At 43.0% G+C, this 13908-nt stretch overlaps 1 protein-coding gene across 1 annotated transcript in view; it reads right to left on the bottom strand.

The window, feature by feature from the left end:
- Positions 1-13908, bottom strand: part of KIF5C (kinesin family member 5C) — a 164652-nt gene that overhangs the window by 54312 nt on the left and 96432 nt on the right. The window contains exons 12-14 of the mRNA XM_040475008.1: positions 7842-8017; positions 3020-3088; positions 893-1099 (exon numbers count right to left, since the gene is read on the bottom strand). Coding sequence (XP_040330942.1) covers positions 893-1099; positions 3020-3088; positions 7842-8017 — 452 coding nt within the window. The remainder of the gene's footprint in view (positions 1-892; positions 1100-3019; positions 3089-7841; positions 8018-13908) is intronic.

Here is a 13908-nt window from a genome sequence, read left to right as displayed (position 1 = left end):
GCCTGGGAGGACTGGAAGTCTTCCATAAAGCAGGCTAAGCACAATCCTATGAGAGCAGGCCATTGGGCCAAGGTGCCAAGGGCAGCCAGTTAGAGCCACTCGGTTTCCCACCACCCATTTTCCAAGTAGAAAAGGACAAAATGGAAACATCTTGCCACCAGCCACGTCACCAAGTGCTCCCTGTCCCTGCTGACACTAGCTCATTGCGCATAACCTGTGGCATCTTTGACTGGGAGAATCTGAAATTTAGGAAATGTGCAGACTGAAGCACTGGTGTAAAACAGGATGACAAACACCAGGACAATCAGTCCTAGGCTAGGACAAGAAAGTGTGTGGAAAGAATGAGTTTCCATCAGGAGGGTACAAACAAGAGTGAAACCCACACCTTCCTTCAGTCACCTACTCTCACTTGTTTATATAACATTTTGAGATTTATCTATTGGTATTGTAGCATATGCACAGGTCTGTGCTAAGTGCTTTATACAAATTGTCACTAATTCTCATGCACTGAAAGGTGTATGTTATTAACGGATAAGGGAACAAATACTCATGAAGTTTATTTGTGTTCATTAAGGCCTAATAGTTATAAAGTCGAAATTTTAACAAGGATTTTTGTGGCTCCAAAGTCTGCATGCTCTTGACTATTCACAAGGCATCCGCGCTAATGTTATAAATCCCCTGGATATGAAACAATATGCAGTTCGGGGATGTGTACACAAACGTCACCTACATGAACTACCATTTCAATTATTGGAGGATTTCAGAGAATGTATCTAACACTGAAGAACCATTCTGCCAGCTGCCTTCCTATATAGTGTCTGTCAACAGATCAACATAAGTACAGGAACAGCAACGGAAAAGTCCCACCCCCCCTAGACACAAATGTGCCAACCGTCTTCTGGGCCAGCTCATCTGTCAGCTGCTCATTGGCCCTGGTCTTGTCCTCTACTTCCTGGGACTTCTGGTCATAATTGACAGCCAGCTCTTCCAGAGCCTGGAGAACTTCTTTCACTTCATCTTTGGCTGCCTCGTTTTCAATCTGGAGACGTGTCAGTTCTTCCTGGATCTTCTCATAATCTCTTCTTGTGGAAGCCAAAAGCTGGGGAAATGAGATGGCATAGAACTGGTGAGTGTAATGTTCAAGTGTTTATGTTCTGGGCTCGCTCCAAAATAAAGTAACTTTAAAAACAGATATAGGATGCTCAGGATGCCTAGAAACCTTATTGTATATACAGAGGCCAAAAAAAAAAAAAAGAAAATAGCATGAGGTTTCAAGTATCTGTTTCATTTTCTTTCTAGTGTTTTTAGGTTGTTTTTTGTTTCTTTAACTTTAAAGCTAGGTAGGCTTCACTCAAAGCACTGATAACACATCAAAAATCACCCCACTCTGTGGCTGGCTGGCTATTCCAAATGGTGAACAAAGAATGAAGGGAATCATCTCTGAGGATGACAATAATACCACTTGGCTTTTTAACGTTACCATTATTTCACATTGTAACAGGTCCATTTCAGAGACAACCAAAACAGTATAAAGCAATTGCCAATTTTTCTTAATACTGATCATGAGTGTATAGAAGAATATATCCCAAACATTCACATTAGTTAAAAGTGAATGAGTAGGCTTGTGGATATTTTCATTATCTTCGTGCTTACTGTGTTTTCTGATTTTCCTATCAGAAGAGATATTGCCGTGGCTGTATAGAAAAACAATACTGAGTTTTAAATGTAATAACAAGGAAGTTTATCATAGGCAATTGTACCAAGTTGGAGATGCAAAGGAATCAAAAGGGAGGAAGAAGGCAGGAGACACTGAGCAGATGAAAAACTCAACTACAGGCCAGAGGAAACTCAATTCAGGAGCCTGGGTGGCTCGGTTGGTTGAGCGTCCAACTTTGGCTCAGGTCATGATCTCATAGTTCATGGGTTCAAGCCCTGAAGCCCTGAGCCTGCTTCAGATTCTGTGTCTCCCTCTCTCTGCCCCTCCCCTACTCATGCTCTATCTCTATCAAAAATGAATAAATGTTAAAAATTCTTTTAAAAATTAAAAAAAAAATTTTTAATTATGAAAAAAAAAAGAGGAAAATCAATTAAATATGGTTGGTCTGACTGCAAAGGCATAGATGATCTCCCTGCCAAGGGAAGTGTTTGGACAGGTGGCATAATCATTGTCCTGAAGTGATGAAGGGAAGCAAAGAGGAAGAGAAAGGAATGGTTATAGAGAGAATTAGGTCTATGGGAAGGCTGGGACTACGGACATGAGCTCAAGCCACCTGCTGGAACTGTATCATGTAATCCAATCCGTAGCACTTTTGCAACAAAGCAGAAAGTACCCTAAAGCACAAAAGAGAAAAAATACTTAGGTGGTCCTCAGCAAGAGAAACTAATCATCTATGTTTGACAGACTGGCTATCTATCCTTTGTTTGGGTTCCTGTTTGTTAAATACTTGGCAAAACACAACGTAATAAGGACATTCACTGGAGAACTCAACACCATCCAGGGAAAGACTGAAACCAATTTGCCTCCTTTTTACTATATCAAACACATACTAATTGAGCCCTTTCCTCTTTGCCTTCTCCTCCCCTCTATCTCTACTTTTGTTTTTTGGTTTTTTACCTCCTACAAGGTAGCACAAGAACACAGTATATATCAAAGACCTGAGCCGGCTGATTTGCAAAGCTGAAAAGAACTAAAACAGCAAGAAATGGGAGTGCTAGGCGCTGGGTATGAGGAGTTAGAATCGTCCTTGTCCAATCACAGAACTCCTTTATCTCTGCTCTTCAAAGACTAAGTGTAGCAACCAGCTATGCACTCTCAAAACCTCAGAGGTCTACAAAGTCAGACATTCATTTTCTAAACTCAGCTTTTAACAGGCATTCAAAGGAAATCTACCAAGAAATGTCCACATGATTCAATGATTTTTGAAAAAATTCTGTGCAAATTAAATTTCTGGAACAAATGTCAACAACAAAGAGTAATAAGAGAACTTCATAAAAAAAAAAAATTTATTGCATTCTTTACCTCGTCCTGATCCAACATCTGTTGCTTTAGCTTTTCAGCCAGCTGGCTCTGCTGGTTAATTTCATCATCCTGAAACGAAACATCATGTTTAATGTTTTGGGGTTAGTTATGTCATTTTTGATATCCTGGCTTCCCGACGACAGTCAGATAGCAGGACGCCAGCTGTAGGCTTGCTAATAAGATGAAGGGAATGGTGTGATTCTTCCCCCATAGATGAGAGATTGACTCTGAGGTCCTGATTTGGTTAAAGTACCTCCTTTCTCCGCCTTTCTCAGCAGATGAAACATCTGGGTGCTCTGGGATATATAATATCCTACACATTCAACTCAATTCCTGCTCATCCAGAAATCAGAGATCCAGGGTTTGGGAATCAGAAAGGACTTTGAAGCTATCCCTCCCAATTCAAAGATGCTAAGAAAAAATAAGGGAGTGAATTTCTAACCATCTGCACTGTAATATATTCACGTTCCAAATCTCGTCAAACACATCAATGACCAGGAATGCTGCCACGTGATCGGTAGGAGAGACCAGTATTTCCACTTCAAATCTCTTACTTACAGACACTGGAAAAACATTCACTAGAGAATTAATCTTTAGCATGAGCAGATCTCCCCCTTGATTAGAAGTTAATTTTCTTACCACTTGAAAAAAACACTGAAGGAAGTGGGGGATGCAGAAAGTTAATGCTTACTTTCCCGCCTGTCACTGAAGTGGGAAATGATCTGCCCACGGACAAATCTGCTTCCCTCACTCTCATTTTCTGCCACTAGGTGCTGCTGCCATAAAAGCCAGAGCTGTCCGCCTCTCACTGCCCAGCGCAAACGTCTCTGCCTCTCCCAGACACCAGCCAGCCAGTGTGGGCAGAGCAGCGGGCAGACAATATTTAACAGCAGGAAGCTCAGTCTTCACTACAAAGATTTTCATGAGTTCAGATGCAAATGTGAAGCCTAGCCTGTGAAGAGCAACTTGGCTTCCCAAGTGCGCCTCCCGTAAACACAGGAGGAAATCCTATTGGATAACACTTCCAGGGTCTAAACCCCAAGCAGAGTCAGATTCGGTACTATAGGGTCGCTCTTTGTGCCAGGTGTGGCCCAGGCGTTCTCACAGCAGCCCATGAAAACCTGCACTGAGCCTTCCGCCTTTTCCGGGGGTCAGGTGAGAGGGGTGAACTCAAGGGCCTGGCGCGCAGGACCTCAGTTTTCCACAGGATATTCCCTAGGCTGTTTGGTCGTGTCTATGCTTCCATTTAAATCAGATTGACTCAGCATCACGACGAATGCTTTCCACAGAGCAAGAAAATTCCAAAATCAGTATTACAGGATCTGTATCTCGTCTTCCTTTGCGTAGAACATCTTTTGGTCTTATTTCCCTGTTTGGGGAGACCCCGTTTCTACTGAACTTTTTACATCAATGTTTCTTTAATGGTTCAACAAAATACTCATGACTCTCCTCCCCAAATTCGGTTTCTGGCAGGAGAATTAGGGAAATTACACCAGAGTGAAACTGCCAGAAAATGGTACTTGCACAACTAGGAGACTATTCTGTAAGGCATATTTTCTCTTCTACTTTATAAACTTAAGAGTGTCAGTTACCAGGAACAACTTTGTGTTTATGTTCCTTGGCACATAAATATTAAACAACTTAACATAAAAGACTCCAGGAGTTTAACATCAGGGAGCTGCCATCCCTTCCCCTGGGACACATAAGCAATGGCTACAAGCGATATAAATCACAAGAGAAGCAGAACGGTGGAGCCAGCCCTTTGTTCTCACACTGTGTTCATTTCAAAGCCTGAAGACGCAGCCTTCCTCCCCGACAGGTGACAAGCCAGGTGCAGTGATTTCTGAGGTACAGTAAGAAACTCAGGGCCACTAGGCCGTCTGGGAAGGATGTGAAGAACAGGATTACATTATAAGGACATGAATCACTTGTACCCAGAGATATTTCCAAAACTACACTTAACGCTTTGTTAAGGCAACTTCTCCAAGGAATTGATCTTTAAATTTTTTTTTTCAAAACTTTCAGAATACAATGTGCCGTGCAGTCCACAGCTACACATTCAAGTGCACTTCTTAGAACGTGCTCAGTCTGATGCTGACTATTAAAAGCTAGTCCATACGCAACAGATTTCAAAGCACTTTTCAGAAAATATTCTTGTTCCTGGATTTTCTTACATGTGAAATGGTGACTTGTCAGCCCATCACTGGCCACCTTTAATTATAAAAATGTTTTTGTTGCAATGGTACTCAGTGAAATGAGGTTCAACTTCTATTTCTACTTGCACTGAACTCCTCTCACACATTTCCACTAGAGCATGAGGATGGCAGGAGACGAGGAATAAAGGAGACAGTGCCAACACCAACTTGCTCATCTTCTAAGTCTGCTCATAACTCATCTCTGCACCCCCCACCTCTGATACCACATAAGGTGGGATTCTCCCTCAAGCAAACAGAACCCAGAAGAGAAAGAAACTATTTATTGAGCAACTGTGACACACTAGAAACTTTTAATTCCCACTGCAACTTTTTTGGGGTGTTAACAGATATGAGCCCGTGTTGAAGATGAGAAAGAAAACTTCAGCTGGGTAGGCTGTTCATCGGCCCAAGTCTCAGCATTATTAAGACACAGATCTGACTCAAAAGTGTATGCTTTTCCATCACTCAGCACTGCCTTGGACAGTACCTGTCCTTAGACCCTTGGAGAGACAGCACAGAGGGGTAGAGGGGGCAGCTGGGAGGAGACCATGTAGCCTTTCTCCCACCACATTCTAAACCCTAAATGATTAGGGTTGACAAGTCCCTCGTTTAAAGGGCTAAGACCGAACGGGATGACCACAGGACTCGGAGCCAGAAGATACACAGCCTCATTCCTGCTCTGCAGGTAATGTGAACTTGGTGGGAGTCACATAACCACCATGGGCTAGCTTCTCATCTGGATCCAGATGCTTTCAGCTCTACCACTCAATAATCTATGAAGATGCCATGTTCCAACTGATGCGTTCTCCAAAGTATCAAACCACCTATCTCATCAGAAGCATGAAATACCTTCTAGAACTTTTAAGAGGAGGACAAATAACAATGATGGCTGATAAAGACATAATGAGGCAGACCACGGGTAGTCACTAAGGTCAAACCACCAGCTTTGGTGCCCTCTAGGGCTAGGGAGCTCAGTGCTCTCTCCGATCTCAGCAACCCCCTATGAGGGACCACAAATGCTAACCTCAAAATGTGTGTGTTTGAGGGTCTTCAAAGCATACGCCATCGGAAAATAATACAACAGGAAGTGTTCTGGGCTGGTCATCAAGGGGCAGAAACTCCAGGGTCAGCTCTGCCAGCTACCAACCAAAAAGCCCCAAGGCATGGCATTTTCCTCACTCGGACCCAGTCCTCCTCACTACATTTCAGGAGCTGCATTTAAGACTCTAAAGTCTCTCTCAGATCAATGAAATTTGCTCATGCTACCAAGGTGAATGATCCCCATTCCAACCATGACAGGAGTCTATTCATAGAGAACAGAGTAGAGAATCAGGTCATCATCCCTCATTCAAAATTCTCTGGGGATTACTAAAATGAACCCATCAATTCTAAAATGAAAAAAAAAATCACAGTATGTTAAAACAATAGCATTTCTCTGGAGAAATCAAGAAATTGCATACATTGTTAACTTACTATTGATCTCCTTTTTCTCTGACTTTGAGGTTTTGCATAATAATATCTGGTTAGAAATGGAAGGATAACAGTGTGTCAAGCACCTAAAGGGCAATTAGCCCAGCTCTCTTGGGTGTGAATGTCTCATTAAATAGGTTACCAAAAAGGTACGGTCCCCCCAGTTTAACTCTGTCGTCAGAATGCGAATTCCCAGGGTCACAGATAAGCAGAACTAGCTTCACATTCTGCTTGTAAAGGTGATACAGATACAGACGGAGCCTCACTCAGAATAGACAGGCTGGTAAGATTAATGGCAATGTTAACATAACAAAGCTGTTTCAGACAAACCAGAGGTGTCCCCAAATACTCTGAGCTGCACCACAACAGAAAAGATTAAATTGGACTAAAAATACCAGCAACCTTGATGAAATGAACTCAAAGGATTTAGAATATTCCAAGGGCAATATGCCAAGATCACGTGAAACATCAATTTAATTTCCTATCCCTCTGGGATCCCTAACCTGACCTTCACTGGGGATTAATGGTGCATAGCATTCTCCAAGGCCTCTTCTCCTCTGTTCCATCTTGTGCATTTACATGACTACTTGAGTCCCAGAGTGTACCATAAAATTGGACACCCCTAACCAGCATGTTCAAACCACTTCGTTCAAGAGTATGCCCCTGAAAACAGATTTACCAGTAAAGGAAACCTGCCACACACCGCGACCATTGGTTCCTCACACATTTCGCTAGAGGAGCCACCACCCTGCCCCTATAGCTGGCACTACTGTTGGAGTTTCAAGAGGTGAGGCAGAGGCCCAGAGAAGAATAGAAGGGACAATGAAACAAAGATCATGCACGCTTATACCACCCCCACTCTCCTGCAGTGATTAGCTCCGGTATAATGTCCAGAAGTGAAGACTCTGTCTATCTAGACTAACTCTCTAGTCTTCCAATCAAACTTCCATAAAAGCTTCCATTCCACATGAACTAGGTTCTCTGAGTCTGCCCAATCAAGAGCTAGGGTAGATACTAGGAAGACAGGCATAAACATCAGTCCGGAGCCCTAAATCAGCGCCCCCACAGGGCTTGAAGCTGCTTCTGGCTAATCAGTCTAGAACCCGCCACCTCTCATCTTTGTACCAGAGTGAGGACCATAATCTTCGGCTACAGACCTTATCATCCAGTTGTCTGTAGAGACTGGAGATCTCCTCGTCGTACTTCTCTTTCTCCTCTGCAGAGATGCCAGCAACAACAGGAGCAATATTGTCTATGATGGGGGTGTTATCGCAGGGCTCCAAGGTCTTCTGGTCTTTAGCACTGATCTGTTCATCCTCAGGCACAGCTTCTCCTGCAAAGCACAACGAGAGGAGTTGGGGATTGAAGAAATTCAGCATGCAACCCTACAGGAAGAATTCCAAAAATAGTCACTCCTGTGAAAAGACGTGGAGGACACAATAAAGAGCTGTTGTAGAGAGTCATAGCTTGTGTTCTTTCTATTCGACAGGAAAGGTTGTAGTTAATTGGCCAAACTAGTCTAAGGAAGAGGAGGACTATATAATACTCCCTCTTGTGATGCATCACTTAAGTACACTGGCTCCATCAACTACACAAGCTCCTAACTAATCCAGCTTGCAATGACATCCACAACTTTTTGCATACACTTTCCTTTTGTTGGGGAATATTCTGGGGCTTTACTAGACTCATATTCTATGGAGTGGTTGATTCACAGGGAAACAGACCTCTGAGGTATCCTAATTACCAATTAATTAGGCTACCGTTTCATTAAGAGAAACAGCCAAATCAAGGAACAAATTCACCACTATTGACAAGAACACTGCAGGGCCATAATCCTCTGAATCTGAGAGTCCCTGAATCTGAAGGAGAAAACCAGGGTAGCCCTGGACCCAGGAGCTCTGACTGACATAGCACAAACACACATCCTACTACCATCCTCTCCCCTAGGAGGTCAGAATTAATTGGCTCATCTGGAGAGTTCAAATAGAATAATTTCTTATGATGTCAAGTAGACCCAAGAAAAAAAGAAGCAGCCAATCCAGAATATCGTGCAGAGACCCTGCCTACCACTTCTAAGTTTGCAAAGTAGCACACAGCCCTTCTCGATCTACAGAATGGCCTTTTGTTGAGGCCTTTGGAGGCAGCATTACCAAATCTGACAACTCAAATTGAGGGAAAAAGTGAAGTTCTCCAGCTGGTCAGTGGCCACCCCATTGAGAAAATCACCTTGCAAAGACAGGCCGCAGAAAAAGGATTCTATGAAAACCATGTGGCCCAACAGAGTCTCTCAAACATCTTTTTGGAAAGCAAAGCAAAACCAAACATACTTTTCCATCACAGTGTTTACCATCAACTTCACACTCAGTTTGCTACAATCACTGTCTGAAGTGTTCCAAGCCTCACCCAGTTCTCAGCCCATAAAATGCATTTGGTGGAAAGTCCCTAGGAAAACTGCCCTAAGACAGAAATTATTTCTCCCAAAAAATTTAAAAATAAATAAATAAATAATAAAAGACAGAACTGGATCCCCTAATCAATGGCTTCATGAACAGTATGCATCATGCGTCAAGAAAGCCACCTGAACACTGCACACATTTACCTCAACATAAACAAAACGCTTTGTGATGGCTTAGCTTTGCTGCTTCAGGCTCCATTATCTCCCTTGATAATTACAAAATGGTAGGAAGACTTTCCTGTCAAAAAAAATTAACATCCAATGATTTCACCAGTCCCATTTGAAGCAAAACCTGGAATAAACAATTCCTTTGCTGAATAGAAACTGAGCCAACCCTTTTTCCTTCTAAAGCTCAACTAGACTGTACTGTACCTGTGCCTTTTTCTAAAATTATTGACCTGAAACAAAACCAGAATATCAGAGTAGCCTTTGAACTGAACCTGAACCAAATCAATATTTCATTCAGTTCCAATTCCTGGTTTAAAACATCCATCAACGACCTCAGTGCGCAGACTGGACCTCATCCAATTAAAGGATCTATATTCTCTACAGCCTGCTAAATCCACAGGCTGTCAAAGCAGTACCATATTCTAGTTCCTAAGGACTTTTTTGTTTTGTTTTACTTAAATATATCTTTGTCTAACCATAGATTATATACACAAAAACTCTAAAGCCCTCCTTCATCCCTACCTCCCAATTCTATTCCTTCTCCAGAGAAATTTACCACCAACACTTTGGTAAATCCTTCTCCTATTTGGGTTATGACCGTATCTCAAATTTTTCAGCTCTACCTTCTGAACTTTGTCAACAGGGCATTCCAGTATGGCATAAGTTTAATCTTCCAGCTTAAGCATGATGAAGGTGAATTTCTTAACTGTACTAGACCGGAAATCAGCCAGAATATGATCCTATTATCCTACGCCAACTTGCCCCAAGACAGATGCAAGATACAAACACATCTGGAAGAGACATAGTCCCTGTGTTCTTTGGTTCCACATGGCCGAGAGCTAGTGCCACTATGAGGCTGGGGTGTGCTAAGGAGCCGCCCAGGGCATGTTTTGATCCATCTGAGTAGGTAGGAGCCAGGGATGAACCCCTATAACCTAGCGGCAAGTGACCCTAAAGCAATCACAGCATCACTAAGTACCAGAGGGGTCCAAGAATAGAGCAGTTCAGCAAACAACCAACGCTGCTACAAGGCACCCTGAAAGTAATCAACAAACCTCATTAACATCTCCAGTGCTGTGCTGGGACGCTGAGCCACACTGCACCTTTTAACTGATCTAATTAATCACCAGCCCATCTCCTGCTTAACCTCCTCATCTGCTTTTTGTAAACAAGAAAAAATAATAATAATGCCTTTGACACGGCATTGTTCTAAAGATTTAATTAAAATAGTATATGTGAAAAAACGCTGAAGGTATTATGGTTTAAAGTCCATCTCTTATCTCCTCCTCTCCCTAATGAGTTGTCAACTCTCCAGGCTTTGCAGATAAATTATTTTTACTTATTCTGAGATTACTGTTCTTGAGGTCTTCACAATACCTTTGTGGCTGTAGCTCAGTTCCAAAAATAAAACACAATGTAGCTACAAAAGTCCCTTTCAGGTTTATTTTTATTATTACTAAAACAATATTTGAAACCTATAGCAGACTTTCTGGTTTGTCTTGAACAATTCTCTGAATCAAAGCATCAACATATCCCCCACAAAGCTACATCTAAACAAGGCGCTCTTCCCAGTTTATATTCCAAAGGTCAGGCAGTCAGGATTATTTTTTGCAGCAGCCGTTCAGGCCGAGAAGAACAAAGCAGCAACACGCAGGAACAAAAGCAGCAGGCATCTGTGGGAGAGCACAGCTCCTGCCTGGAGAGGAACCAAGAGCTGGTTTTCCCAAACACTGCTACCCTTCAAAGGACCGAGAAAATGACTTCCAGAAGTGTCCCTGGTAACTACACTGTCCAGCTCACAAACACGTCTGGGGGTTGTAAATTCCCAACACTACTCGAGACCTGACACTAGGCAATCTGTCTCCATGGCAATCTCACCACGTTAATCGAGAATATTCCCTGCACTGCAGTGGACTGAGTCTCTGGAGAAGCCCCCACGAGGTGATTACGGAACAACTGATTGTAACAAGGCAGACAGCTGCAAACAAACCCTGGAGGAAAAAAAAATGTCCTGAAATCTGGTGGTGGGAGACCGGAAAAGGACCACCAAATGAAGATGAGCATCTATTTTTATTTTTATTCCCTTTTTCGGATTAAAAGCAAATTTCTCATAGTTCATCCCCTGAGGCTTTGTACCTGCTGTCTATAGGGAAAGAGCTTATAATATTGTAAAGCATCGGACTTTTTACAACGAAAACTCCCCCCACTTCCATTAGAATCCTTTCCCTTCTTTAAATAAGCATTCTGGCATTTCCTATTGTCAGATGTAATTACCTGTAAGGACTAAAAAGATTTGTGTGTACACAGGAGCATTCGCTTAGAGCACACCTACAAGGTTTGCAGAGCATTTTAATTATAAAATGAAACCCCCCGAGGGCATAAATCGCATTCCTACAAAAAAGCAAAAATCCATCAATTGCAATAAACAAGAATGACAGACTGATCAAAAATACTCGTTAGGGCTATTAGTTAAAAATTCTAAAACAGGCTTTTTAGTGTTTTGTTTTTTTCAAAAAAAAAAAAAAAGAAGAAAACCATTAGACTGCCAGTAATTCATTAAAATTTCACACATGAAATAGCAACGAGCTAGTTATCCTTTTCATAAATTGAGTCCCTAAAGCCTCTGGAGAACATAGAAAGGTAATTGCATTCTCTCTGCAACTCCAGGGGCAGAGATTTGCTGGTCACTCACAGCTTCCGTCAGAAACCACAGCAGATCTGGCAAAGGAGGTGCTCTCTTTTAGTACCAATTAAAGAGGCCCAGTGGCAGACCTAATGGTAGGTAATTTCTATATCAAAGAAACTAAAAGGAAATCTTTAAGTTGCCAGATGGGTAAGAGCAGCTGGCTACAAGATGTCATTATATAAATGTGTGGTTTAAAAAAAAAAAAAAAAGTCATTCCTTTATGGGATTATTTTGCACACAAATAGCATCTCTCACCCTAGTTCCTAAAAATATTGTAAGCAGCTTAAGACATTCTCTAATCCCTTCTAGAGTAATTTTATAATAAACTGGTCACACAGGACTCTAGAATCTCTTTACATTCCTGACCTCTTGACTAGCCCACACCATTCTCTTAGCGGGCAGTATTTCTACTCGTGTTTGGCCGTGCTCTCAAAAGAAGGAAGAGAGCCTAACAGATGGGATCTCTCAAATGAAACGCTAACCTTTGCTACGGTCAGGAGTCCAGGGCAGGGGGTGGGGGGGGGGGGGTGGACAGCATCTTCGACATCTCTACTGCTAAAAGAGCAAACTGTATCCCAGCTACGGAGGCCACGCAGTCCCACAAAGCCCCAGATCAGACTCCACGTTACAGATTTAGCCAGTTAGGAAACCAAGCCTGCTGGCCTGGCAGGTTTTAAATTTGGAAAACAAATCTGTTCTAGAGATTGCTGATTTTTCCACGCCTTCCCAGGCTGTGATGAAATAATTTCTTTGCATGACTTCAGCAGATGGGGTAAATCTACATCCATTCTGTTACTTAATATTATATTTAATCATTTAAGAGACACGGCAGAGGTGTCCTACTCTCTGTCGGGTCATTTCCCTGCACCCTCGACACCTGGATTTTCAGGGCCTCCTTTTCTGGCTTAAGCCCTTGTAAAATGTGACCGGTTTTTAAAGGGCAAGATTGAAAGAAGTATCAGAAAAGAAGGCATGTGTAAAGACTGACCCCGCAGCAATGGGGGGGATCTGTGCGTGGAACTGTGCGCCCATCCCCCTTCCGAGGGTCACAGCCCTGAGCTTTCAGCCCTCTCTTCCCATCCTCCCCATTAAGAATCTTCTGGATAGACTGGAAGATGGCTGCAGGGTGAACTGGGAGCCATAATTCACTCTGAATCCAACTCTCTAAGTCTATCCCCTTTAAAGGGTTGTTCAAGTCTTTTCCATGCATATGATGAACACACAACAGAACTGGAAAAAAACAATCCTGCTTCTGGCAACTGCCCACTCCATCTATCTGTCCTTAAGCAAGTAGGCTGAACAAAATTCCTGAGGCTGAAGCTGCCAGCGGAACTTCCAGATTCAAAGGACTGTCAGTCGATTTCAGCCCACAAGATGTCACTAGCAGATCGTAGCGGACAGGTGTTTTCCAGTCACTGAACGCCCATTCTCATTTCAGAACCGCGACTTCCTTGTGAAGAATTACATCTTCCAGTGCAGGCAGGTTTGCTCAGAAGACACAGGCCTGAGAAGCAGAGGGCCCTGGCCTTCCTCAACCAAAGCACACCACCCCCCACAGTATCCCCCTTCTCTCTCCCAGGGCGTCTGGGTCTCAACCATATAATTCGAGGAAGGGGGAAAATACTCAAGAGGGGAGTCGTGCCAGGTGTGACCCCTTAAGAGCTCTGTTGCCTGAGTCTCTGGAGTAGCCCCAGCTTTGCCGGGTGAGCCTGGTTCCTCGGCTGTTCTTTGGTTCTGGGAGTCACCCACAGACTTCTAATGCTTTCCTGTTTTGTTTAAGCTAAGCAGGGTCATTCCTGTCCCTTGCAACCCAAAGAGCCTGGCACTGTGAGGAATGGAGTGGCTCTCCTTATGCCTCCTTTGTAAAAACAGGGCATGGCCTCCCCTTTGGCCAGCACCCGCATGCCCTGAGCCA

Source organism: Herpailurus yagouaroundi, unplaced genomic scaffold (genome assembly GCF_014898765.1).
Source record: "Herpailurus yagouaroundi ecotype Mexico unplaced genomic scaffold, PumYag 140, whole genome shotgun sequence".
Lineage (NCBI taxonomy): Eukaryota > Metazoa > Chordata > Mammalia > Carnivora > Felidae > Herpailurus > Herpailurus yagouaroundi.
The sequence above is the reverse complement of the archived record's forward strand: the minus strand, read 5'-3'. Positions and strand labels throughout refer to the sequence as shown.